Source organism: Radiomyces spectabilis (genome assembly GCF_025331425.1).
Source record: "Radiomyces spectabilis strain NRRL 2753 chromosome Unknown BYT42scaffold_1, whole genome shotgun sequence".
NCBI classification, from domain to species: Eukaryota; Fungi; Mucoromycota; class Mucoromycetes; order Mucorales; family Radiomycetaceae; genus Radiomyces; species Radiomyces spectabilis.
Window position 1 is genome coordinate 2,502,588 of NW_026251926.1, and position 25,826 is coordinate 2,528,413.

The 25,826-nt window shown below is 44.2% G+C and overlaps 8 protein-coding genes across 8 annotated transcripts; 5 read left to right on the forward strand and 3 right to left on the reverse strand.

The window, feature by feature from the left end:
* Window positions 1-231: 231 nt before the first annotated feature.
* BYT42DRAFT_609905 (uncharacterized protein) lies at window positions 232-662 on the forward strand (the record flags this gene model as incomplete). Its single annotated transcript, XM_051571329.1, has 2 exons — window positions 232-475; window positions 535-662. The coding sequence occupies 2 exons, from the start codon at window positions 232-234 to the stop codon at window positions 660-662; spliced, it is 372 nt and encodes a 123-aa protein (XP_051428701.1).
* Window positions 526-5,743, reverse strand: BYT42DRAFT_33290 (uncharacterized protein). Its single transcript, XM_051563081.1, has 13 exons — window positions 5,467-5,743; window positions 5,328-5,383; window positions 5,104-5,265; window positions 4,757-5,030; window positions 4,350-4,679; window positions 4,139-4,285; window positions 3,956-4,075; window positions 3,111-3,882; window positions 2,765-3,040; window positions 2,480-2,629; window positions 2,215-2,396; window positions 1,779-2,145; window positions 526-1,696 (listed from the first exon to the last, which is right to left on the reverse strand). The coding sequence occupies exons 1-13, from the start codon at window positions 5,545-5,547 to the stop codon at window positions 942-944; spliced, it is 3,672 nt and encodes a 1,223-aa protein (XP_051428702.1). The 5' UTR covers window positions 5,548-5,743; the 3' UTR covers window positions 526-941.
* Window positions 5,744-10,417: 4,674 nt separating this feature from the next.
* BYT42DRAFT_553603 (uncharacterized protein) lies at window positions 10,418-14,501 on the forward strand. The gene is made up of 14 exons (XM_051566499.1): window positions 10,418-10,490; window positions 10,575-10,839; window positions 10,902-10,999; window positions 11,076-11,271; window positions 11,341-11,517; window positions 11,576-11,843; window positions 11,900-12,035; window positions 12,109-12,358; window positions 12,433-12,502; window positions 12,568-12,983; window positions 13,042-13,165; window positions 13,245-13,462; window positions 13,539-14,361; window positions 14,432-14,501. The coding sequence occupies exons 2-13, from the start codon at window positions 10,647-10,649 to the stop codon at window positions 14,156-14,158; spliced, it is 2,766 nt and encodes a 921-aa protein (XP_051428703.1). The 5' UTR covers window positions 10,418-10,490; window positions 10,575-10,646; the 3' UTR covers window positions 14,159-14,361; window positions 14,432-14,501.
* A 2,647-nt stretch (window positions 14,502-17,148) lies between these two features.
* Window positions 17,149-17,655, reverse strand: BYT42DRAFT_553604 (uncharacterized protein). The gene has a single exon (XM_051566500.1). It carries the CDS (start codon window positions 17,377-17,379, stop codon window positions 17,191-17,193), a length of 189 nt encoding a protein of 62 aa, XP_051428704.1. The 5' UTR covers window positions 17,380-17,655; the 3' UTR covers window positions 17,149-17,190.
* BYT42DRAFT_553606 (ribosomal protein S25) lies at window positions 17,149-17,960 on the forward strand. Its single transcript, XM_051566501.1, has 2 exons — window positions 17,149-17,777; window positions 17,840-17,960. Exons 1-2 carry the CDS (start codon window positions 17,588-17,590, stop codon window positions 17,896-17,898), a joined length of 249 nt encoding a protein of 82 aa, XP_051428705.1. The 5' UTR covers window positions 17,149-17,587; the 3' UTR covers window positions 17,899-17,960.
* On the reverse strand, window positions 17,942-20,376 carry BYT42DRAFT_553608 (uncharacterized protein). Its single transcript, XM_051566502.1, has 6 exons — window positions 20,221-20,376; window positions 20,002-20,146; window positions 19,611-19,949; window positions 19,257-19,543; window positions 18,962-19,193; window positions 17,942-18,690 (listed from the first exon to the last, which is right to left on the reverse strand). Exons 1-6 carry the CDS (start codon window positions 20,287-20,289, stop codon window positions 18,065-18,067), a joined length of 1,698 nt encoding a protein of 565 aa, XP_051428706.1. The 5' UTR covers window positions 20,290-20,376; the 3' UTR covers window positions 17,942-18,064.
* Window positions 20,377-21,149: 773 nt separating this feature from the next.
* BYT42DRAFT_542319 (uncharacterized protein) lies at window positions 21,150-22,049 on the forward strand (the record flags this gene model as incomplete). Its single annotated transcript, XM_051565613.1, has 4 exons — window positions 21,150-21,487; window positions 21,549-21,671; window positions 21,737-21,854; window positions 21,924-22,049. The coding sequence occupies 4 exons, from the start codon at window positions 21,150-21,152 to the stop codon at window positions 22,047-22,049; spliced, it is 705 nt and encodes a 234-aa protein (XP_051428707.1).
* A 176-nt stretch (window positions 22,050-22,225) lies between these two features.
* Window positions 22,226-25,263, forward strand: BYT42DRAFT_488398 (uncharacterized protein; the record flags this gene model as incomplete). The annotated part of the gene is made up of 14 exons (XM_051563871.1): window positions 22,226-22,337; window positions 22,547-22,685; window positions 22,754-22,794; window positions 22,908-22,991; window positions 23,046-23,149; window positions 23,219-23,344; window positions 23,409-23,432; window positions 23,507-23,543; window positions 23,597-23,888; window positions 24,083-24,304; window positions 24,515-24,802; window positions 24,893-24,992; window positions 25,068-25,138; window positions 25,209-25,263. The coding sequence occupies 14 exons, from the start codon at window positions 22,226-22,228 to the stop codon at window positions 25,261-25,263; spliced, it is 1,695 nt and encodes a 564-aa protein (XP_051428708.1).
* Between the last annotated feature and the right edge of the window lie 563 nt (window positions 25,264-25,826).

Consider the following 25,826-nt stretch of genomic DNA (forward strand, 5'->3'; position numbering starts at 1 on the left):
GTGTGATGCTTTATTTTTGTTTTTTGTTTTTCTTGAATGATCCCTTTCTGATATAAAGGCGACGACCAAAATCCATTTCGATCTTGAGTTTTTTATTTTATTTTTATTCAGCATATTTGATCTCGTTTCCCCTCTCGGTTTTACACATTCTTATATCTATTTCTTGGATTCCATTCTACCGTATAGTTATTTCTTCTTCTCTTTCTTTCAGTTCATCTTTTTCATTTCAGCATGTCGCTTGCCGTTCTCAATGTCCGTCCTCAAGACGAAGTGCTTCCCGAACAATTTGGTCTCCTAGTCGACAACCGACGTCGTCATATTATCAAGGCTAAAGTCATCGCTATTGGTCGCTTGTCGCGTACATTCACCGTCCTTAAAACCTATCCCGCTCTGATTCAAGAACTGAAAACCTTGTCCGGTAACAACAAGTTGCCCCAAGGTACCTTGGCATTGGGGGAACAAGGTATTCGGCAAGGTAAAATTGGGGATTTTTGGCACTAAATTTCGGTGAGTAACTTACACTTTTTTGCTTAGCCATTACCTCTTTCACGTCCCTCAACGATAAACCCGCTCCATTGTCTGAAGACAACCATCCAGAGGACCAAGGGATGATGTCGATTCCGAATACAAGAGCCATCAAAAATGATGTACCCCAATTGTAGATAATACTAGATATAGGATATACAGTGGAAAGAAAACCCCACACCGATGATATAAAGGATCGATCGATGCAAAGAACAATGTATATTTTGCTTAGGCAAAGCACATAAAGCATGACAGATGAATAACTACAAAGAGTTCGGCGAGAGAGTAATAATAGAATGAAAAAAATGTACAAGGGGAAACGGAGGTAAACAAGGAGGAAAAAATAAGGGATCAATACCAAAAACAGAATGGAGAAACAGAAGAAAAAAAAAACAATATCCACTACCCAAATATTATCATCCCACAGGACCATGGCCCATATTATTGTTTTGTGGACTTCGATGAAGTAAAGGTGAGCCTTGCGATGGCGGCGGAGGCTGTTGACCAGCTTGGGGCATTTGAAGAGGTTGTTGCTGCTGTTGTTGCTGCTGTTGTTGTTGTTGCTGCTGCTGCTGCTGTAATTGCTGCTGAAGCTGAAAAGCTTGCTGCAACTGAGCGGCTTGTTGGAACCGTTGCTGCAACTGTTGTTGTTGTTGCTGCTGAGCAGCAAGAATAGCCGCCGATAATCCACTGTTGGACGCTGCCACTGCCGCTGCTAATTGCTGTGGCGAAGGTGTATTCTGATTCACTGCCGGACTTCCCATCATTTGAGGAGGTTGAGGCGAACCGGCGTTACCTCCATTGGCTGCTGCAGCTGCGGCCGCTGCCGCTTGCGCTTGCGCTTGCGCCTGGGCTTGGGCTTGAGCTTGAACTTGATTCGCAGCGTTACGCATTTGCAGTTGGGCCAGGTACCTTTGAAGTTGCGCCTGCTGACTGGGAGCTAACTGCGGCATTGGATATCCCATTTGCGCCAACTGTGCCGCCACCGCTAACGTATTAGCCGGGTTCGAATGCATTGCGTTCTGAGCTAGGGTTTGCTGCGAAGTGAGATTTTGAGGTGGAGCTTGCTGCTGTGGCAAAGCCGGTGAAGCAACTTGAGGCGTCGCCTGCTGCTGCTGCTGCTGCTGAGCTGGTAATCCATCCGTGGTCGTGACCGGTGAATGCGTCGCCACTAATGTAGAAAGAAAAAAAAATGGACACGTATCAGAGACAATGATTTCCCCTTCCCATCAACATGATGAATGAATACATACTCTGCGGTTGCGATACAGGCACAACGTTACCGAACCGTTGAATAGGCGCTGATACAGGTGGGCGTGCTTGACCTTGAGCTTGAGCGGCTGCCATGAGTGCCATGTGGTGCTGCCGTAATAAATGTAATTGGGCAGCCGGGTATCTGTTAAGAGGCAATCCTGTGTTTTGGTTGGCAGGAATTTGCAACGGTCGTGCCACGCCAGAGGAAGTAGCGGACATGACACGGTTCGTGGTTGCCGCAGCCGCGGCCGCCGCTATGGAATTGGATGGAGCTGTGGTGGTTACCGCCGCTGGAGGTCTTGTTGGCGTCGCCATCTGGGCATGGTTCATTGGTACGCCCACAGGATGACCCGCACGAGGAACACCCTAGAATTATGATTCCATCGCATGAGCTTTCAATAGCAAAATCAACACTATCCTGTGTTTTCAACTTACAGCAGCAGGTTGCGATCCCAAACCATAGGTGGCCGAAAGCTGTCGTTGTTCCAACAATGCTTGGGCCATTTGACGATCGCGTTGCGCCTTGTGCATACTCATTTCCATGGCAGTGGGTAATCGCTGACCACCCGTACTCATGCCATGCGTCTCGATAGTACTACGCGGAGGCGCCGAGGTGGCTGTAAATAGGGTGCATTATGTTAGAAATCAAAAAAAAAATAGACCCATCGGTTAACCATGGCAGATGTCTGTGGTATCTTACAAGAAGACTTTTGAGCTTCTTCACGTTTCTTTTGCGTTTTCTTGATGGCTTCAAAGATGTTGTATTGTCGTTGCCGTTTCTTGGCGGAATCGAATTTGAATAGCGCAGGCGGTCGCTTGGTCATATCCTTCTTCAGTCGAGATATGTAAGCTAAAAAGAAGGATAATACCCGTCAGTTTCCATTTTCAGGGGAACATTGGTCTCGAGACAGGATCACGAACTGATTCCTTTTCTTTTTCCCCCCTTTTTAACAATCCATCCTCTAAGAAATAAATTCCATTTTACCTGAATTGACTTGACCAGACAGTGAAGTAAGGTTATTCTGTCGCCAACGTTCATGACATTCCCATGGTGTTCTTCGCTCTCCATTAATAGGACCACGTATCGCGTTCAACGCATCGCAGATCAGATCCCAGTTGAATGAATATTGTACAATGAGCGTGATCAAACACAAGTCGTCGTCTTCTGTCCAGCCACTGAATGTGCGAGGATTGCTGGGTGGTTGCGGCATCGGAGGTTGCACAGCAGGAGTGTCCTTTAGTTTTTTGGGTGCAAATAGAGCTAATTTATCGCGACAAAGCAAAACTGTCAGTGATTAATTTTTCGTTTTGATATTTATGGTTTCACTTACGCGAAATCAACGGCGTCGAATCGTATCGTTCGTTTCTTGGCAACGTCTTTACCGCAGGTTTGTCCAAAGACTCATCACGCATCGGGATTAATTGACCGTCGACGGTGCGCTTACGACTCACAGCATATGGTTTTTCAAACGTCAACTTGCGAGTAGATAACTTCGATATGGGTAAAATTCGTCCGTATTCGGATTCGTCAAAGTAAGGATCATTGGCGTCCGGATTGGGCGGTTCATAGCGGAGCATATCCGGAAATAATGCTTGGATGCTGATGTTTTCAAATTCTTCCATAGGCAGCGTAAACACTGTCAACGATGGATCGAGGTCTCTGATCAATGCTCGGTATTCGCGGATGATGCTCGCCGATAACGATGGTTCGACGGCCGAAGCCTCGGACATACCCGACATGGGCGTTTGCGCAAGCGGCGTTTCAGAGGATCTTTGGTGAGGTAAAGCATGAATGGGAGTATCATCTCGAGTCGACGGTGTTTCGGCTGTATTTGATTCCTTGTTATTGTCAACCGTAGGTTGAACACTGTCGGCGCGTGAAGACGTTTCTGTCATAGCCATCGCTGGTGTTCCCTCTTCCGTTGCCGCCGGAGTCGCAGATGTCGCATCCATGTTATGATCCGTTACAGGCATATCTTCGTCCATAGCCGTCGCTTCGGTAGTGTCTGCCTCCGTGGATGGTGCTGGTGCGTCGATCGTGGAGTCAACGTCCATATTTTCCGCCTCGTTCTTTTCTGCCGTTGGTGTAGCGGGTATGACCGTCTAAATATTCATGAAGGATGGTGGTGAGTTCATGAATCTCCTCCATTTTCCAGTGGCACCTGGGACCGCTTACCTTGACGCAAACCGTAGATTTATCCTCCGCAGCATGCCATGCCATCACCGCCCTAGACAGCATGTACGCGCTAGCGACCTTCCATTTTCGTTCCTCTTTAAAATCAGTGCGCATCCATTTCTGTCATGTTTAATCCCCGGTCAGTGATTTCATCTCGTCAAAAGGGGCTTTTTTTCGAGTTACCATTTCATCCAGTAATGAATCCCAGTGCGTTTTGGTGCGAGGAACCGACTTTTGTCGCCGTAACTGCTTCAAACTCCACATGTTCTTTTTCTTGAGTTCTTCAATATTTTGAATAGCTTTGATGGATTTCAGTTCATCGCGTGCCAACTAAACATTCGATCGTTAGTTTCATATCGTACTTGAATCGTTCCTCCATTTTCATGACACGTACGATCCAGTCATGGGTAGTAAGCACTTTACGCGCTGTTTGCAGTGATTTGAAGAGAGGTTGGGCATTGGCTCTCAACTGCCAAGCATACAAATCCATCCCACCGGGTTTATCGCTTCGATGGTCCGTAAATTTATGACCATTGTAAACCTGCATCGGGTAGTGTTTGGCATCCGATCTCTTCATGATAGGGGTCGTCGTTCGTTGTGGAGGATGCCTGGGCATGACGCGATGAAGCGGGGTGGACGCGGGCGTCGAAATTGTTTCGCTGGGAATGGGAGATGTCGTCGTGTCTTTTTCTTTGGGTGATACGGGAGAGACGAGATTTTTGTTCTAAAGAAAAAAAAAAGCGTCGAAAGAGCCGAGATATCAGTTACATCTTTTGTGTCCCACCGTACAATAGTACATACATCAATGCCTGCCAAAATCTCCTCTACGCTTCTATGACGAATAGCCCCACTCACACCACGGGTCACCATTCGGGCGGGGGGAGGTGGAATACGACGTACCATCTTCTTTGTAGGATCACCTTGTTGCGATTGTTGTGGATGGAGGGAAGGCGGTTGACTCGTTGATACAGATTGGGTTGTTTCCTCGGTCGTTGGTGATATATCGTCGACGTGAGGGGTGGGCGCTAAATCTTCCATCTCTGTGCCGTCTTCCTTCTTGATCTGTGGTACCATCCTACACATCCATCCATGGGCACTTTTCTAAGTCAAACGATTCTTCATTCTACCTGCACGTTTCCCAGTGATACCTTAATTTATGTTTTTCCAGAAATGCATTCCATTTTTCCATGTTGAGTTTGGATAGATCGCCCTCTTCCAGAAATTCCATCAAATGGTCTCCTCCGTCATCCGCTTGCCCCATCATAAGGAAGAGTTCTTTGAGCAGATCCTCGCGGTGACCAGCGATCAACCTATCGCCCATCACTCGTCAGTATTTATACATCATCCGGGATCGTTGGTTGTGTAAACTTACTTTAGCTTTTCTCGCCTTGCTTCTTCAGCGCTCATGCGTAATTCTTGTATGTTTACCTGTAAAGGAACCAGAAATTAGACACGAATGACATATCATTTATGTGTCAATAATAGCGTCGGTGATGTCTGTCTGTACATACCACTGGAGAGTTATCGGTGACTGTTTGGTTAAATGGACGTTCCTGTCCTGTATATGTGTTGTTTGGGATATCTGTAGCCATAATCTACCACATATGCAGAGAAACGTCCGTGTCGTCGAGTTTGAGGAAATAAAATAAGTTACGCGGATAAAAAAAAAGGTGGGATTAACGGTAGTAAGATCGTAGTGGTGTCAATACACTGGTCCAGCCAGGTTGATGGAGGGTTCGAGCTGGAGTGTCTTCAGTCACTGAACAAGCAGATTGACCGTATAGAGTCAGGAAACAGGAAGAAGATTACGGCTGCTGCTGAACCGGCGACTGGCAATAGTATTCAAAGGCTGAAAAGATAAAATAAAAGAATAACAGCTACGACCCCAGTTGAATGCGCTTGATCAGGTGTCGGTTTTGCTGAGCCTGTGATAAAAAAGGGAGTGGGTAAGTCGCGCTTCACTCTCACAATCAAGGACCCAAGCCACTTCATCATGCGGCCATCCCATCCATCCTCAAAAACCCTTCATCCACAACATTAAACTTGCGTATTCCATTCCCAGTGAAGAGATCCAACCAAATTAGCTGTAACCCATGACTTCATCCTGCTTTATGCACCATGAAAGATGCAGCTTGGCATGGCCAATGTCGCCCCCATGCCGGTTTAAAAAAACTCCCGAACCCAGCATATAATATGGGCATAACATACCCTCACCCATAACATAAAGAGCAACCGTTCAACTTACCACGAATACCGACCGAAATAGTAAGTTATTCTTTGATTATGACCTTCCGTCCTTGATCTTCAAGACGACGGCAAATGTGAACCACGACACCGCGGTAAACAAAAAGTGATGTCACGATTACCATATATGGTAATCGAGTTTCCAAGGGTGATGTTATGATGTGGATGCCCACACAATTTTGCAAATGATACGGGTGTTCTTCGTATCTTTTGAAGGTACATACAACGGTGGCAGCAGTTTAATATATGCTTACTGTTAATTCTTTATTGCTTTTTGCGTTATATTGTTCGTCTACACCATCCGCGCATGTAGAGGTTCAGAAACACAAAAACCAAACTCGGACTTGATCAATCTTGGCAGATTTTTATCCAGAAATACAATGAACAAATCAAGGCATAGATGCTATAATTTCTATCTTATTGTTCATCAGAACGGCCCAGGAAGCTAACAAAAGATGATACCGTCACATCAATTTGTATGCGACGAAAAAAACCGAACGAGTACCTTGCTGAGCTCAAGCACACTGCAGCTGAGCATGTTCATGAGAACACAGTGCGGCAAGCACTCCATAAGATGGAGTACACTTTAACGAGTGATTCAAATAAAACCACATTGAAACGAAAAGCGATGGAGAGGGTTTGAGGTCCTCCAATCACCCCAAAGATTCGAAAAACTCATTACCGATCTTAATTTCGCGTCAGGATATTTATCTGTTGTTTTTATGAAAGAATCTCTTTTGGGTAGAAAAACCACTAGTGAAGCGGCTTTATTGTATACACAGTTGCTTCATTTTCCATGTATGTATATGGTGTTCACCTTTTTCCTGTTAAAGTAAAATCGATCAAATATCCAGGGCGACTGAGATCTGTGGTTGGTTCTCTAGATAAGGCTCTGTTCAAGTGTCCTTTTCGAAGATTCTATCGACCGGGAACCGATGGGTCTGGACCATTACCATGTCTTTATTTGCACTGAGAAAAATCATTCTATCATGATCGTCTCTCCTATTTTTGCGGTGAACATCCACCAGCAGTTTGTGATCCACGTGTTTCTGGGTAGGATCGTTGGTATCTCCATAGCCATGACTCTCCTGGAGACCACCGTTTTACATGTTTTAGTTCCTTCTGACAAGACCCTGTTTGGATTTTCGTCCATCCTTTCCCCCGTACTTGTAGACTGCTCCTCTCTTGCTAGACGTTTCAACTGTTGCAAAATCGTGACAGGTTAAAAATGCGCTGTGGGAAGTCTCCTACCTCTACATGGAATACCACCCTCAAGCCTGCATTGACCATATTTTGACATAATGCATAGGAGTTGCGCATCAGACAGCTCTTGAGTTAAAAAAAAAAGAACATGAAATTTTAGTTTCCTTGTGGAAACTTCATATATGTCTGGCGTCATGTTTCGTGTTTCCAGATATGCACATATCGCATTCAGTTAGCACCAGTTATGTTTGCTGCATTCTCCAATACACTTAGTGTACTGAAAATTTCTCGGAAACTCGAGATGTATTATACAGCAAAAAACGTGAACAATAATGGGCAACAAATTAGAGTGTTTCGCGATATATTTTTCTATTACGATCACTTTTTCTCATATCTCAATCGCATTCGCTAGGACAGAGAGCGTCTTGTAAACCGATATTTTATCGCGTAACTGAGGTTGTCATAGTGAACGAGTCCAGCTACTTATTAAAGCACATTCAGGTGCTTTTGCCCAGCATAAATTTAGCAATGAATAAATAAACGTCTATGGCTTGATTGTGACATTACCGATGCCCAGTTGATGCTTCACCTTTTTATCATATGCATGTGTATCTTCTACAAAGGTTGAAATGTCAAGGATCGAGGCACGTCGTGATGCCTAAGTTTTGAATGTTTACGGCACTCGCCATCCGATTTCTGAAAAGAGCTTGAGTAAGGTTTATGGATTTAGGAATGGGTGATTGGGATTTTGGGGTCAAGCTATTTATGAAAAGAATAGACTACTGGTACAGGATTTATTCATTCTGAAAATCTTGAGAGGAGGTTCTATAAGTACAAACATCAATACAATGGCTTTTCGCTTCTCAAATAGGTAAAATGTATTTGGGAAAAACGAGAAATACACAAGCAACAGGCCACAGTGAATGTAGAAACAGAAGGATCTGCTTTCATGGCACCTTGCAGTAAGGGCTGTAAACACCCGTGGAAACTTCAGCACATCGGAAATCTTGACGCAGAGGGTCGGGCACTGGAGCTGCCAAAGTCGAAGGCAGCGACACGGCCACGAGAACGGCCATTGACACAACCAAAGATAAACCAGCGATCTTCATAACTAATCAAGTTGTTTCAGTGTGGAAAAGAAGTGATGCGCCAACAAGAAAAAAGGAGAGGACAAGCGACGATTGGAAGGAAATCACGAAGAAAAAGAGAGGAAAATCAGGAAAAAGCCAGTGAATAAATCATCATGAGGGCGAGTGATGAAGCTATTTATATTACCGAAGCAATTAGCGTTCAGTCACAAAAAGACCCCTTAATTTTTCATTCCATTTTTTTTTCTCCACCGAACCAATCTCATGAGGAGACCACAATAGAGTTAATAATAACCATTCGACCAAAAAGACGTTGTCGTCATGTCAATCATTCGTGCCTCTCCTTATGGAACATGTTTCGATTTAGATTTTTGGGACGTTCTCAAACCGTTACTTGGTCGATTTATTTAGACGAGAAACTTGGAATAGAACTGTTTGTTTTACCTTATCTCCCTAATCATGACGGACCAAGCAAAAGAAAACGTGCCCTTACTGCCCGCCCGTCGTCCCCTCTCTTGGCAAATGGCTCCAATAGAAACCATACGACTAACATCATTTTTTTTTAGAATACATTGTAAGTATCCTTTCTTCTTCGAACAAAAGTTCCAGACACCTAGATTCGACAGTAAGGAGCGCAAAAGGCAAAAGCATGACGCTGGGCTTACTAGATGGCGAAACTCCATTATGATACGCAGGATTACCACGGTGTGATGTTTATGCACTGCGCATATTTAAGCTGCTTAGATGGTCATGCCACCATGGAGATCCATTTTGTTACGTCTAGAAGCATTTCAAAACATCCAAAGCTAAAATTACATATTGCTATCTAAGATGCACTTCACCCTTTCACAGCGCCCATGGACTGGACGATGCCATGTTGAGAAAACAAACTATTCCGTAAATACTGCGTTTTCTTGTTTTTCCAACACATGGTTCGACAGTGGGTAGTTTCAATCCAACGCACGTGCCACTGACAGCGCAACAATAACAATAACAATAACAATGACAATAGCAATAACCGCAATTAATGAGGGCGCATATGGCGCTATCAGCAAATTTTTGTAAGACATACTGCAGCATCGTATTGAACGAACCATACAATGTGGGTCTTAATAAAGAATGGATGGCTCATACTGTTCCGCAATTGGTCTCCGTTCCTACCGATTGAAATGGAAAAAAAAAATTGCGTCGTCATGACTTTTGAGTGGGATATTAGATGGTTCCACCAGCCGATCATTTTACGGAAACCCGCCACGTATAGCAATTGTTTGACGCCAAGAAACAAGGGGAAGCAACAAACAAGTAGAACCTTATTACCGTTCTCACCGTTCTCACTGTTCTCATTGTTCTTCGAAATTGTTACTTGAATAGAGGCAACAACCGGTCTTTTCCGTTCATATCAATGGAAAATAAAGCAAGATAATCAGTTTTCATACTTTTGTTATCACGGATGGCAGAACCTTCAAAGTAAGGAATCAACGCGCCGCCGGATGATTGTAACACCGAGAGCTCCGTGAGTGTGACTTGGCAACATCGAACCGGGCAGAAAAGCAATTCAAAAAAAGCAACTGTTTATCGTGGGCACTTTGTATGATAAAAAAACCAACAATCCTTAATAGTGATCTATGATAGAGAAGTTGTACATATATGGATCGAGTAATTCGATAGGACTAGGCCAAGAAAAGTATACGTATTGGGCACGCCTTTCTCCTTTGAAATGCGCGCCAAACTGACAAAGAACTATTTCTCGTAGTTAATAAGGTCTGTACGTATAAAATGTATAAAACTATTTTTGATTATCGCAATTGCAGACAAGTCATCGGAATGTCCTGCCACGGATGCTCGGGCACCGTCGAGTGACCACTTTTTTCATTCTCCGCCGCTGCGAATCGAGATGTCTGTCCGTATCAAAAAGGGTAAAAAAAAACCTGTTCAACCTTGACGATCAGTGCGATCTCGATATACAACCTGTTCTTCTCACTTTGAGGAGCGGTTTATAGGTACAGTGCAACAAGTTCTCTTGCATAGGAAGTATTCCATTGTCTAATATATACTAATGAGTTATGTTGCTTGTCATCTCCCAGATCTCGTATCGTATTTTTGTTCATTATCAGTGACATCTCCGTCTTATTCAAAGTCAAGATTCGTCGCTGGCAATGCCCAAAGAACGCTTTGAGCACGATCGTAACGATGATCCCGTAGTCGACGAGGAAACAAGCCAGCTATGGCCTCCATTATGCTTTCGACTTCAAAATTCGCTTATATACCCGACGAACGGTCCTCGTGTCAAAGGCGCCAACCTTGACATTGCTTTACTCGACCACCTTGACAATCAGGACGTAAAACCAGGTAATTATTAGTCACTGCTCGGGAAATTGGGACTGTACAAGCTCACGATGTTAATGTCACAGGTATTCTGGCGCCTGTGGCAGGTGAACGTACCGTTCTCCCGCATACCTTGAATTATTGGGATGAAATTCTGAATGTTTATGAGGACGTCATCGAGAAGGTAGTGTCTTATCGTTGCTGTCACTGCATACTGAACGAGGGTTAAAGCTTAAATATAACTGCGATTTTTGCCCTAGATGTCGAATTTACCCAACGTATGGAAAGAGATGGCGGTTGTTCCTCGTGATGTATTTAAAGAGATAGTAGCTCAGGACGTGGAGCAAAGTTGGACTACATTCAAGTATAACCCCTTGCGAGACAGCCTGATCGCTTACTATACCTTTAACAATGACTATATCATGGCATTTCCTGCCAAGGATTCCTCTATCTTGTGTATGTAACTAGCCGTCATGATGGGTCGTGTGCCCCAGAAATCTCATCTTTTTGATTTTGTTTTTGCAGATATCGCATGGGCCATTCCGGGTAGATTCGCTTTCAAAGTGAATGACACCAACTTTGAAACGTCGTCCGCTCCGTGGGAAACGCTTAGATCAAGCACTTTCCTCCAGTTTTCAACACCGATTCTACAAGTCACTCGATCTTATCATACACAATATTCATCATCCGCGGATATACGCAGTAAGACGACGTGTTGTATGTCATTGAATTAGGTTACTTATTCATCGACGACCTGCAGATCCTACCTTTTTGTTCGGCGTTCGCACAGCGATCAGCGCCTCATTGGTGGAGGTTCAATGGATGCGCGAAAGTAGCACAAAAGGGGATACAGAGGGGCAATTGGTGGCTACCATACTTTACGACTATGTCCCAATGCGTGAACGAAGCGGACCGCGTCGGTGCGCTCCGTCGCATATGACGCTTAGTCCGTTTGACAGTGACGAGTTTGCTGTGATGGGTGATAGTGGTCACGTTGTGGTTTTAAATGTGAAAGCGTCACGGAAAAGGTAGATGTACCATCGACTTGTCTGTCTCCCTATGGGAATCTCACACGTTGTACCAGATTTCAGGCAGAATGTGCACTGTCCATTTCTGAGGAACCATCCTACAGCCATCGCTGGCGATCCTGCCTATTTGGTTTTCATCGGCAATCCTTAATAGCAGCTTCGAGTACCAAGGTGGAAATGATCGATTGTCGAGTAAGTTTGTCTTGGTAAAAAAGGGAAACATGGCCGGGGTAGCGCAAGTTTACTGATGTGTAGTTTCCGCCAGACACGACAATCGACGCTTTTATTTCAATGTGAACGAGACGATAGAATCTACGGACTTGATCAGGCATCCGCTCTTTCGCAGTTCAAGTTCACAGTGGTCACAAGCACTACGATATTCCTTTTGGATATTCGGCGTCCCCAAAGACCGGTTCTCTCCTGGTCGCATCAAATGATTGATTGTCCACCAACCAACGTCGAGTTTTGTGACGCTTTGCCGGACGATGAAGGATCCAAGGCCGGTTCCCGCCAATGTAAGTGACGTGCCATGAAAATAGCTTTGGTACGCAGCTGATCATTTTTGCCCTGGAAACTTTTGTCTGTTTAGGCCTGTTGTATGCCTGGAGTTCGCGCAATGATCGCGTTCTTGTGATTGAGCTATATTATTCTGAGCAGACGTAAGTGAAAAAAGGGTATGAAAGACGCTTCTCAAAAATAGAATGACTTATACACCGATCTGAAGCCATTCGTTGGAACGGTCAATCCAGTGTAGCACTCTCAAATTCCTTTCTCTCGAGTCTCGTCCGTATGGTCAAAGCCATGTGCGAAAACTAGGCCCTTTTATGGATGCAGACAGTGTCAATACATATATCCGCACGGACGGGATCAAGATTATTGGCGTTCCTATGCATGCCGACTCGGACAATGGCACCAACGGTTACTGTTATTTCCTTTTGCGCTTTCTCGGTGACGGATCCTTTTCCATTCTTCCTTTTACCATAGCACAGCAGCGTCAGAGCTTTTCGGTGACTCAATGGCCGTCTTACCAAGTTGAGGATGACCATTTTAACCGCGACGTCATTGACACGGCACGTACCGAGGACTATGCTATCCGCTGTGGCACAACGGAGCTCAAATCGTGGGGCGACTTGGTCAAATGTAAGCTAGCGGTTCCTTTCGATTCGGTATCGACAATATACTCATTGACGTTTGTTAGACATACGCGATCGCTATGTCACCTCTCCCATCTTGTCCAACCCCGAATCAGTGTCGGAATTGGCGGCGGAGCAATTCAAACAGATGGCCGAGAACAGTGCCAAGCATCGGATGCCAGTGTCACTGTAAGAGATCACCCTCCCCATTCTTTCCTTTTGCTTTGCACCATTTACAGTAGACTGATATACTCATTTGTTATGGCAGGAAAACTATAATTGATGACGTACAATCGCATTCCAATCTACCAACCAAGGCTGTATTGGAAGCGGACCATTTTTTGGAAAGCGAACAATCGATGCAGCGTCTAACCACTGGAGGCGAAAACAGTGTGCGAAGTGTGTACGCGCATGTGGAGATAAGGAACGATGCAATGCTGCCTGCTGCTCCTGTGATCGGTGCCTTGCAGGACACCCCATTTGATGGTAATATATCTCGAAGGGTGTATCTCTCATCGCATGCCATGCTAAATATCTGTTGTATTTTCCTCAAAAAAACAAGATCCTAACTTGAAGGAAGCAAGGATCGAAACAAGTACTATCATTTGTGATGCTTTGAGTCGTGACATACAAGCGAATCGGGTCACGTATCTCCCGCTGCCAGATCATGACGGTCAGACCAAGTTGAGCTATCTGTTACCGGCCAACAAGGGATTCACCTTGACACCTGCCGCGCGAATTCTCGCTCAAGAATGGGACCTGGAGTTGCCGCTGAGTGCGCCGTTAATTTTTAATGACGAGCGAGTGTTGCCAGAAAAGACCCCGCCGCTGTTTCCATTTCGTCGATCGAAACAGAGAAAAACAGCCTTTTCCAAATCAGTGGTGGTATCTGCGGCGGATGCTCAAGGGTCTGTGGACCTCGTTTTGCCGCCCTCTATCTCCGTGACAAGCAAAGCAATTGAAAAGTCGGTCCGTAAACGCCGACTTTCAGCGACAGAGGATTCATCCTTTGTGACATCCCGAGTCGGTCAAACTAGTTCATCTGTTGATCAGGAAGAGCCGTCGATGGATTTCATGTCTTTTGGCGACATTTCTACGCAACCGGTTCCTGGCGCTTTCGCTAGCCGGCAACCCGTGGCCAAGAAAGTTAAAAAGAAGAAGAAGACCAAAGGTTTCAAGTAGATTTGTTTTCTTCAAATTTCATTGCATTTGTACATAACGCACCCGCTCCTTACATATCTTACTGCATACATTTATTATCACTTTGGGAATAACAGATGTGTTAAAATCAGTTAAAATTTTTTCGACTGCGTACTTTGTTATAACTTGGGATAGCATCGAGACTTAACTTCTTTAAACAAGAATTACATTCACAAAATTACAAGGTACGCTAACAAATCTTCTCACAGAACCGCAAGAACCAGTAATCTCATATTTTTTCGCTTCCTTTCTCAGCTGAAGGGCGGGAATCGGTCAGGAACCAAAAAATTGGGACTGTAATGACATTACTGTTTATTTCAAAAAGTCACCGTAGGAATTTGAAAATTACCGAAAAAAAAAAAATCGCAAAATTATGATACAGACAAAAAAAAGAGAAATGGCAATACAAGAAAAAGACATAAAAGAGCATAAACATCAAATGATGAGAGTAATCAAACATAGTCAAGTAAAAGAAAATTAATTCGCGAGTTGGAAAATGACCAGATTAGGGAGAGAAGACATAAAGAAAACAAAGAAAATAAGAGTCGTCAGTAAAATTATATCTAGGGACAGGCAAGCAACCCGGACAACGGAAAAAAAACGAAAAAACCTTCGTGACGGGGGCCACCATCAAAAAGGCATCTTCAGCAGGACAGGACTAGAAAGAATGCGGAAAAGGAAGGGTGCCTGCAAGCGCCGTAGTGATTAGGTGCCCAATAGGTGCCGCTTGCCGTAATAGAGAAAGAAGACGGTCAAAAGTCGTATTAAATACTGTTTGTTATACATTTATTCATTTACAGGTTATCGAATATCTCATCTATAAATTTTGTAGTTGTTCGGATGGCCTTTTATTATGGACACTATCCATCGAAACATATCATTACATTTTCGATTTTTTCTACGGTGACTTTTGAACAGGAGTGTACACAACAACGAATTCATCTTTCATTAAGACATTCTTCAATTCGCTCGAATCTGTTGATGATTTTTTTTGCGTAATCGGTTTCCTCAGTGGTAGAATAAGCTAGTATGCTGTCTGTAATCTCCTACCCTTCTAAGCAATTCCTTGTCTCTTGGGTTGCTTCCCAGTTCCTCACCCCGGGGCCTGCCAACCTGTTTCCTTTCCAACTGGACCAAGTTTTTTCTTGAAACGCAAGTTTTTTATTGATGAAAAAAAACCTACTCCTCCTCCATCATCTTCTCCGATGGAGGAGGTGAAGGAGGAGGATGACGAACGGACAAGTCGAACACCAACGGTGACAGACCCGAACTGCAGGCCGGCAGCAGTCGGCCCCGAAAAGCCGACAGGAATCGAAAGGGTCCCCAGGAGCCGAAGTGGGCCCAGAAACCGAACCGCCAGAATCGAGAGGGAACGCCGACACAGTGTGAAGAGGGGATGCCGACACTCTCGGGGCAGGGCCCCGGACCATTGTTTGACGGTTTAAGACCGCCTGTTAGCGGCGTCTTCTACGTTGTCGTTGTCCACCTGGTCGTCGGCGACGAGGAGGATTTGACCAGGCCTAGAAAGAAATAGTCAACAGTCAATAGTCAATCTCATTAATATCTGTTGCAGCCATAAGGTACTAACCAGTCTTTTGTGGGAATGGATGTAGCGGAGGAGTAGCTGGATGAAAGAATTGTGCATGATCAATGATACATAATTTTTTTTTTTTTTTTTTTTTGGTCAATTTTTATTGAAAGATGGAGTGGTTTTTATATCTCACAAAAGGAGAGATCAATCAAATTTACAGATGACCCCATTGATGTCAAATGGCGTAAGACAAAGAGACCTCATACATGATGGTATAAAGAAACCGAAATGTAACGTCCCTAAAAATATACCTGTCTTTGGCTGACGATGAGATCCAAGGATGCAGGAAAATGGAGAAAAGTGAAAAAAAAGTTCTACCCTTTAACTTCCCCCATTAGATGCAAACAGCTGAAAAAAAAAAAACCGGTACGATAGTGTACGTGATCATGTACATTTTCAGTAATAATCGGGTAAGAAAAGGATCATGGATTCAATCGAAAAAGCAAACGAGCTTCAAGCATGTTGTTATGAATACCCACCTCCCCGGTTTCCCGCAATGGCGTATTCCCGATCCTATTAATCGTCAATATGTTGCTGATGCATCCTATTCCGTATCGTAACTGTCCATAATTTACGATCCATGGGAGTCTCGCTGTCGTTTACACATATCATATTTTGTCAGTGTCAAACAGACAAGTTGCATTAACTTCAGTATCAGTTTCAGTACGTATTGTGACCTCGGTTTCCGTTTCTTCAAATCGGTTTTGTTTCACCAAGTTCACTTGCGCGTTGGATGGAAAAACGAATTTCATTTATGGACTCCTTTTGCCGGCTTTGGGGCTTGTTTCCCCCATAGTGTATCGCCCAAAGCATAAATATGTAAATACAGACTCTTGGATTGATGATTTCATGCATGATTGGTTGACCGTCTCGATAAATGCGTTTTACATTATTAGACGAATAGTCCAGAAAGCGGACGCAAATCGATTATGACTTGAATCATGCAATGCAAATGAAAGATATCGTTTGATATGGAAACCATTTGAACTCAGCCATGGTGGCATCAGCTAATTCTCTGAATTTTGGAGAACGAACCTATTAATTTCTCAGACGTCAATATGTCTGGGATACCGTATAGGACACATGATTGTAAATTTTTGACTCTGGTGCACCTATTACAATTCAATTTATTCATATCCTGTGCTTTCCAAAGGGTTGTTTCACGGTGAGGAAAAGAATGAAAATCGGGCATATAGGAATTATGGAAGGCGACAGCCAGAGGAAAAAAAAAAAGCCACCTCGAATTGCATTCAGCGAAAACGGCCACACGTCTCCTTCCGACTATCGGAGAATGAAAGATCCGGGTGCCGGAGTGAGCGGTGCGGGGGTACAGAGTTAGCAAAGAAGTCGACTCTGGCCAGCGTTTGTTCGCTCTTTCTTTATTCACAATGGTAAGATCTGCATCCATATCTAACAGTGTTGATCAAAGGGCAACAGATGGGGCATACGCATCCTTTCTCGATACCATCTGATGAATACGCGGATGGATATCATCTTTTTCAAACACATCACAATCGTCCATCCTTGACAATTTGTTGGGCACCTGCCGGGGGGTCAGCTGAAATGGGATGGATCGACCAAAGACTTCATTTGGTTCGATGACGCTGAACATTACCCTTCTTCCCACGATACTTGCCTTTGACTTTGTTGCCTTTATTGATTCAACCTGGAAGCAAGATTGATGAATATCGTTGTACTGACGAACGGATTTTTTTCTTTAGGCAAAGAAGGACGTTGCTGCTAAGCCAAGCTCCTCTTCTGGAGGAAAGAAGGCCAAGAAGAAGTGGTCCGCTAAGAAGGTCAAGGACAAGTCCAACAACATGGTTGTTCTCGACAAGCCCACCTACGAGCGTCTTTTCAAGGAAGTCCCCACCTACAAGCTCATTTCCCAATCTGTCTTGGTGGATCGTCTTCGTTTGAACGGTTCTCTTGCCCGTATCGCTATCCGCGAACTCGAGTCCCAGGGTCTCATCAAGCCCATCTCCCGTCACCACGCTCAGATCATCTACAGTAAGTTCATTGACTCCCCTTTTTTTTTCTTTCAATAGTGTCCTAATTCTCCTTTCGTTTAGCTCGTGCCACTGGTGATGAGAAGAAGACCAAGGCTGGTGCCGAATCCGATGACGAATAAATCTTGACAATTCACAGTTTATCTTTGTCAAAATAAAAAATATTCGCTTGTCACATCATGTATTTATGGAATGAATTGCACATTTGCGTCTTTTTGTTGGTTGAGTCTGTAGGTGAGATGATTGTAATGGGAGGATTTATTATGAGTGGAGTGGAAGGAAAGCGAATTATTGATCCTTCCACTGCCAAGGACCACTTTTACCACCTGTTTTTTCTACAACACGAATGCCTTCAATGGTCATGTGTTTGGTGGCGGCCTTGCACATGTCATACACAGTAAGAAGAGCGACACTGGTGGCCGTGAGCGCTTCCATTTCAACGCCTGTTTTTCCGGAACATTCAACCATCGATTCGCATTCCACACTGCATTCTTTGTCATTCAGTTGCAGTTGGACATCAATTTTACCAAGAAGCAAAGGATGGCACAACGGGATCAGCTGACTGGTTGCCTTGGCCGCTTGAATCCCGGCAATTTGGGCCACCACAAGCACGTTGCCTTTGGCCGTGTGATGGTGATTTTCCTTCAACAACTGATACGCTTTTTTGGGCATCACAATCCGTCCTACCGCGGTTGCTTGTCGCTTGGTGACTTGCTTGTCGGTAACCGATACCATGCGAGCTTCACCCGTATCAGGATCTGTATGAGTTAAGCGCACATCATCCGTGTTTCTTGTCGTTGAGTAAAATCGAGCATGAACCCCAGCCGGGGTATAGCTGGTGGAAGGAAGCATGTGGAGTGGCACTTTCTTGTGATCAACCCCAGCACGCCCAAAAGGTCCCAGAACTCGCATGCCTACATGTATACAGCATTAGATATCTGCCACTCACAAGTTCAATACACACCAGGAATCCGTCAAACCGAGGGAAATATATGTATGTATATGTATATAAATATGTGTTTACATAAAAATTACAAAGGAAAAATACAATCAAAGCGTTTGATATGTACAAAGGATATATGTTCTTTTTTACACGAAAAAAGCGGGACGGGGAGGGGGAGAAAAGTGTTTATCCTCCAATGAGGATCATGGGCCGATTCTTTCTTGAAGCCAGCTCGAACATACCTGCATGCTGTTTCCGTTTCTTCTTGACAGCTGCACCAATGATGCGTAACAGCTCTTCTTCTGAGCAACCTTGCCGTAGCAGATCACGTAAAGACACTTCGGCATCACCAAAAAGACACACTTTAATATTGCCGTCGGCAGTAATACGTAACCGATTACAGGTACCACAGAAATGTTGGGTCATGGACGTGATGAAGCCAATTTTGCCTTGATAACCAGGCACGCGCCAGGCCTAAGAATAAAAAAGATATTTCAGAAGACGGTTACTACGCGTGAAGTAAAAAGAAAGGCCTACCTTTGTGGTATCGTTTGCATCGTCTTGCAATTTGTCGAGGTGGCCAAAAGTCGATTGGATACGGTCCAAAAGCTCTTGATAAGGAACCAGCTTTTCCTTGTTCCATCGATTGCCATCAAACGGCATGTATTCGATGAATCGGACGTTGATCGGTCGATTCTGTGTGAACCCCACAAACTTCAGTACCTGATCGTCATTCATGCCTCGAATCACCACCGTATTGATTTTCACGTGTGGAATCCCGATATCAATAGCTTCATTGATTGTATTCATCACTGCATGAAATCCTGTAACCAACACCACCCTCTTGTTACGATGGACATACACAGACTACTACCACTGGAAAAATATTACCTTTTCTGCGAGTCATGATTTCAAACATGTGGGGATCCAAGGTGTCCAAGCTAAGGTTCAGTGAATCGAGTCCAGCATCACGCAGTGCGGGTAATTTTCGCTTCAAAGCAAGACCATTGGATGTCATGCCAAGGCTTTGTAAACCGGATTTTTTCAGTTCGCCAATTCCCTGTACGAGATCGATGATATCCGGTCGTATCGTGGGTTCTCCACCTGTCAATCGGATTTTCGTGACGCCCTGAGCTACGAATAATTTGGCCAACGATAAAATTTCTTCTGTTGTCAAGAGTTTGTCATGCGCCGTCAAGGGAACGCCCTCTTCTGGCATGCAGTAAGTACCTATCCTGGTGTCAGAAAACGGCGGATGCTGACAGAAAGAAAGAATACTTACATCGTAAATTGCATTTTTCGGTCAATGAGATGCGTAAATAGTTGTGTTGCCGACGATAGGTATCGGTGAGAAAGTCAGAAACAGCAGGTTTTTTACTATTCACTGCGAACAAGGACGGCGATTGTACAGCTGCCCGATGCACCTTCTGCTGAATTACGCTAAATTAGCCATCTTGCCAGCCAGTATACACAGTCAATCTCGGATAGTTTTCTATATTACCGGACAAGAAGAGAAAGAACCGACGATGCTCCTACGCAGTAGCCAATGTCGATGGCTTGCCCAATTCATTGTCAATTTGTTCTGCGCAACGAACAAAGCACGAAGATAAGGATCCACCCGTTATTGAACGTCACTAAATGAGGTTGTATTTTCGGTCTCCCTGAGCACAAGCCCACTTGCAATTTCGGTGCCGTTCGAGATTAAACTCCGACAGATGGATTGGGAGCGTGAGAATCAAAACATCGCTGTCGGATTATCCCCGGTTAAAAAGATAATGGGTGTGGCTCTTTTCTCTTTTTGTCATACTTTTCAATGCAATAGAAAACACAGAAAAAAACATCAACTGTATTATTCAAAGATTCTATATTTGGGCTACTGATTGGAAAAAGGTAGATAAGCATCAGTGCGCTGATATCTTGCTAATGGGAAAGCATTAGTGCTTTTTGGAGTAATTGCCATTGGTCTAACGAGAATACAGCTGGACAGCTGTAGTCATTGCTTTCTAAAGGTAGATGCGGTAAAAGACATGGAACAATAGAAAAACCTACCGGCCCCAATGGCTGGTTGAGTGATGTTGTATTTTACAGTTTATCAAATTAAGCAAACAAATACCCACTTCATCACAAACATGCGAGGTTTTTTTTTTTAACCCGGCTGTCAATTGGAGTTTCTGAACCCTGAGATGTCAATAACATTGTAGCTGTCATAGAACATGCATGTGATCCGAGTTGTTTGTCTCAGCAATCAATTGATGTCGTCATGTCAACCAATCGAAAATCCTCACCTTCTTCACTTTTTCTGTTCAAAAAGGAGTTGCCAAATACAGCAAACGATTTTTTTGCTGGCATTGTGACGTTTTTTCAAAGTCCACAATAAGCAAGCGTTATAAAGAAAAGTTGTCGTGATCGTTTCCTCATTCCGCTCGGATCATGTATGGCTTCTTGAAAGGCCAGCCCTCGGAAGACGAGGAGAACGCAGCGTTTATACACAGTGACCGAGATTATGGGGCTATCCCGGCGCATGACGATCCTGCGACTTCGCATTCCGAGGCGGTTATGCCGATAGACATGTCCGCCATCAATGGTCATTGTTACGATACGAACGACTGGGACAGTCTTGCCCAACGAAAACGGGAACGACTCCAACGGCGCCACACGTCGCGTCGAAAATTGGCCAATCGTCTTTCGAGTCTTGTGCTCGGAAGCGGGCTTGATCGCCTGGCGAGCCAGGATAATCCGGACTTGGTCTTACCAGCACTGGATCCAAGGTAGATCACAGAAAACAATAACGACTTACATGGACAAAAAGTACTGACATCTATTCGATAGTGCACAAGAAGTCATGGCTTCGGCTCCTTCCCAGGCATCCTTGGATCAATGGTTCAATACACGATCCAACATCAATTTCAGCACCATTCGTCAAAATTATCGAGCCACCCATACCCAGCTACAGTAGGTTCCCTGTGGAACGAGACGCTGTGTGCTGATGACTTACCCCTCATTATCATCCAATGTAGTATGGGAAAACCGGAATCACCAGGTTTCTTCCGTCGCATCAAGCAATATATTTATTATGATACCTGCATGGCTACCATCAAAAAGACAATGTATGCCAATAGCACGATCATCCTGTTTGTATGTCTCACAGTCTCATCAAATCGCTCGCTGAAAGGTCATCTAAAAAATCATGATTACATCGGATAGGTCAAAGCGGATGTGATGGTCGATCTATTGCTATGCTTCCTCTATCTTATAGACATGAAGCAGGAAGTGAGCGTGAATCTTGATCCACCATGGCTGTACAAATGGCGCTCCTATGACCTCTGGTAAGCAAATGACAAAAGGTTGTGTTAACTTGCGTAGAAAAAAACTGACGCACAGCTTCAAAGGTTATGTTGTCGAATACTATCAATTTGGAATCTCAGTTCTTATTTAATGCGTAATTTTTGCTACCAAGATATTCTGATTCCACACGATGAGTCTGACATGGATATTTAGGTGTATATATGACCATTCATCCTCTATCCGTCTTCCTCAGTTTCCGCTTCCTGATCGAGCTTTTCACCACGATTCCCTTTCTCATCTCCAATTTCCTTGAACACGGTCAATTTCTTTACGGTATGTCGCACACACTCTACGATTCAATCATTGCTTCTACGGGCAAAACTAATTCAGTATTTCGATGATTAGTCCCTTATTTTTTGCGAAGCTGGGTCTTGCTCCTCAGGATCAAAAGCGCTTTAAAAATCAAAATGAATCTCCAAATCACCGGTAAGAGCTGGTAAAACACAAGACCTTTGATCCATGTTGGTAATAGATTGGTTTAGATAAACCGGTGGATGCACTCAACACCAAACTCGTTTACCTCGTTGGAATGCTCATTGTTTTATTATACAACGGCGTCTCGGCATTTCAATATTGCGAAGTGACCTTTGCCAATATCAACTATTCGATACTAGACTCTTTGTAAGCAAAGGAGCACCGGGTCCGACTAGATGGAGATATCTAAACCTTTTTCCATTTCGTTTCCGTAGATATGTAGTCATGGTGACATTGTCCACCGTAGGTTACGGAGGTGCGTTCTATGATGTTCTTTTTTTTTTTTGCAGAGGGCTTCCCAAGGTATTCGTGTCTGACATTGAGTTTTTCCCGTAGATATCACGCCACGTACGGAAGGCAGTCGTGTAGTGATGATGCTGCTCATTGTTATTTCGCTCGCGGTCTTGCCTGGTTTATTAACTGATGTGATGAGCACCTTACGAAAACGACGCGGTGGGTAGCGAATATCAGTCATGCGCACTGCAGGCAAAACTAATACGCACATAGAGGGCGGAGGATGTGTTTCGAAAGGGGCCATGCCATTTATCTTAATTGTCGGTGTTTTCCGTCCGGACCAGGTCAATGACATACTGGAAGGCTTTCTCAACAGGGTGGGTACAGAAAAAAAGAGTCCTGGTTTTTCGTTCCTTCTGCTAAAGACTAGATTGTCGGATGATAAGGAAAACAAAGAAGCTTATTTGAATGTGGTGTTCTTGGACATAAACTCACCCAACGAGGAACTCAAGTTTTATGAGAGAAATTCCATCTGGGGTCATCGCGTCCAGTTCCTTCATGGCTCGGCATTGGTAAGTGATTCTAAAATACCTGATACGCAGCTGATCAATGGGATGATTAACCTGGAAATCTCAGAATATTGAAACATTGAAACGAGTGGTCAGTACATCTTTAAACTATGCGCATCTTTTTCCGTGAAAACTAATTTTCTCTTTTGCGCGTTGGTTCAACAGCGAGCTCGATATGCTAAAGCTATCTTCACAATGGCAGGTACGTAGAATTAAATTTTATATGGAATCTTTAGCTAAAACGCTTTGTTACAGATCATTATGCTGCCGATCCAGCCAAAGAAGATGAGCGTAATACCGTTCGACTGTGGTCACTCTACTGCTATACTGTTGGATACAATGTGCCCATCTACAGCTACAACCTGTCGCCCGATACTGCCGTCTATCAGAAAATGGCCAAACAAATCATTTGTGTTCGCGAATTTAAACAATATTTACTGGCCATGAACTGTTGCTGCCGTGGATCTTCCACATTACTGACTAACTTACTGCATCAAAGACAACCCATGAATCGATACGACGAACCTTGGCAAGCGCAATATGGTTAGTAAAATTCGCACATTTCTACTATGGATTCTCTGTACATTTTCATTAAAAATATTGGTAGATGACGGCTCATGCAACGAAATCTATATCGCGCCACCCCCGGCATGTCTTGTTGGGCTACACTTTGGTCATGCGGCTTTGGTAAGCAATATTTGCTTTGCTACACAATTTTTGTGGGACGTTACGTTGAATGAGTTACTATCTTGCGCAGATCGTCTTCAGAGAGTGCCAAGTGATTTTATTTGCGATCAAAAGACAGCATAAACGCGAAGGGTCGGAAGAAATCATGCTGAACCCTGGCAATCATTACATCATCAAAGACACGGATCTTTGCGTATACATGGCCGAAAGTCCCAGTGAAATTAAAGATATTAATCAATTGGTAAGAGTCGAATCAGCGTCTCGGCTCCCTATCCAGTCCAATTGACCTCGTATGTTATTGGTTTTTATTTAGAAACCTTCGTATGTGCAGCATGCGCGACAAGCATTGGAAAACGCATCCGACATGAGCGGGGAAACGTTGTCGGCCAAGTTGCAAGTGCCTAACAAGCTGAAGAAAAAATTCACCGTCGGTGCCGGTTCACAGCATCCTTCACCGTGTCCCACCTCGCGAAGTCGAGCATCAAGTATTTCATCGTCCACCGTGTCCACGGCAGGTCACAGCGGCCGGTTTCCTTATCAGTTGTCCTATTTACCCACGTCTCGTCACGCCTTGATGACCGGAAGTTCGTCCATCGTTGGTCAACTGAGTGATGGTACCCCGGTGGACCGTGAACGCCTGGGATGCTACCTGCTGGATCATCCAGTGACGCTAGATGATGTCACGCTGGAAAACGCCGATGGCATGGAAGACCACATCCTCGTCTGCCTTCATCGACGGTTCACTAATATTTTCAAGTTTATTTATAATTTAAGGTATGGATTGTGTACAAACCAAAAAAAAAAAAAGCTACTGCTGCTTCCAATGCAAACACACCGAGGAACCAACTCTATTTTTTGCATCAGATCTCCGCATTTAGCCCCTGAAGAATTGCAGGAAATCGTCCTGTTATGCACCGTGCCACCTACACCAAAAATGTTTGAACTTTTAGATCGGTTTCCCAAAGTGTATTACATGATGGTCAGTCGCGTGCTCTTCAGAAAGCGTGTACGATTCTGTATTTTCTCACCATACATATAGGGCGATTGTCGACGGCCGGATGATTTGCTTCGCGCTGGTGTGAAACGGGCTCGACAAGTCGTCGTGATGAGGTACGTGCCAAGGTTTCCGATCATATACAGAGTTCAGCTTTTTCACCATACCTTTTTATATATTACTTAGTGAGAAAGAATGTTTGGAACAGTACGAAAAGTCGTCTGACAGTCCGGCGATGTAAGTTAGATATCTGATGAAAATGCGCGATCATCGTATTCATACGAGGAGATAGTATGGCGAGTCATATCATGGAACTATTGCTCAAAAATAATGTCAATCGCGGTTTTCGCATTGTCAATCTTGGTAAGAAGAGGACTGGTAAACGAAACAGAAGCGAAACAGCCATCCTAAAGCACATGTATTTTTAGTGGATAAATCGAACATCAAGTTTATGCATCTACTGCAGGGCAAGGATGTAGCCGAGGAGATTGACGTTCTTTATGCTCCAGCCTATGCTGCGGGCGATGTCGTGGTCGACAGTCTTATCAGCAACGCGCTTCTGAGTCAAACTTACTTTAAGCCGGATATGGTCTCAATCATCAAAGCACTGTGTGGCATCCCGGGTTCTTGGTCCCATCGTAGTTGCCATAAAGCTCTGTCGAATACACCGTATCTGCAAAGTGTACCTATGCCAGATGCATTCGTAGGATCGACCTTTGCGCAATTGTTTGAAGCGTTCTTGCTGGACTACGAAGTGCTTCCCATCGGTCTGCTACGAGCGCCTGGCGAAGAGCTAGGAAACGA

Coding starts and splice junctions, on each gene's coding strand:
- BYT42DRAFT_33290 (XM_051563081.1), bottom strand. CDS start 5,547: ATGGCTACAGATATCCCAAACAACACATATACAGGACAGGAACGTCCA. Junction 5,031..5,103: donor CTGGAAAAACATAAATTAAG/GTATCACTGGGA, acceptor ATGGATGTGTAG/GATGGTACCACAGATCAAGA. Junction 4,076..4,138: donor ATTCATTACTGGATGAAATG/GTAACTCGAAAA, acceptor TAAACATGACAG/AAATGGATGCGCACTGATTT.
- BYT42DRAFT_553606 (XM_051566501.1), top strand. CDS start 17,588: ATGGTTGTTCTCGACAAGCCCACCTACGAGCGTCTTTTCAAGGAAGTC. Junction 17,778..17,839: donor CCACGCTCAGATCATCTACA/GTAAGTTCATTG, acceptor CCTTTCGTTTAG/CTCGTGCCACTGGTGATGAG.
- BYT42DRAFT_553604 (XM_051566500.1), bottom strand. CDS start 17,379: ATGTTCAGCGTCATCGAACCAAATGAAGTCTTTGGTCGATCCATCCCA.
- BYT42DRAFT_553603 (XM_051566499.1), top strand. CDS start 10,647: ATGCCCAAAGAACGCTTTGAGCACGATCGTAACGATGATCCCGTAGTC. Junction 12,036..12,108: donor TGGAAATGATCGATTGTCGA/GTAAGTTTGTCT, acceptor AGTTTCCGCCAG/ACACGACAATCGACGCTTTT. Junction 12,984..13,041: donor GTGGGGCGACTTGGTCAAAT/GTAAGCTAGCGG, acceptor GACGTTTGTTAG/ACATACGCGATCGCTATGTC.
- BYT42DRAFT_553608 (XM_051566502.1), bottom strand. CDS start 20,289: ATGAATTGGGCAAGCCATCGACATTGGCTACTGCGTAGGAGCATCGTC. Junction 20,147..20,220: donor GTTCTTTCTCTTCTTGTCCG/GTAATATAGAAA, acceptor GTAATTCAGCAG/AAGGTGCATCGGGCAGCTGT. Junction 19,544..19,610: donor AATCATGACTCGCAGAAAAG/GTAATATTTTTC, acceptor TGTTGGTTACAG/GATTTCATGCAGTGATGAAT.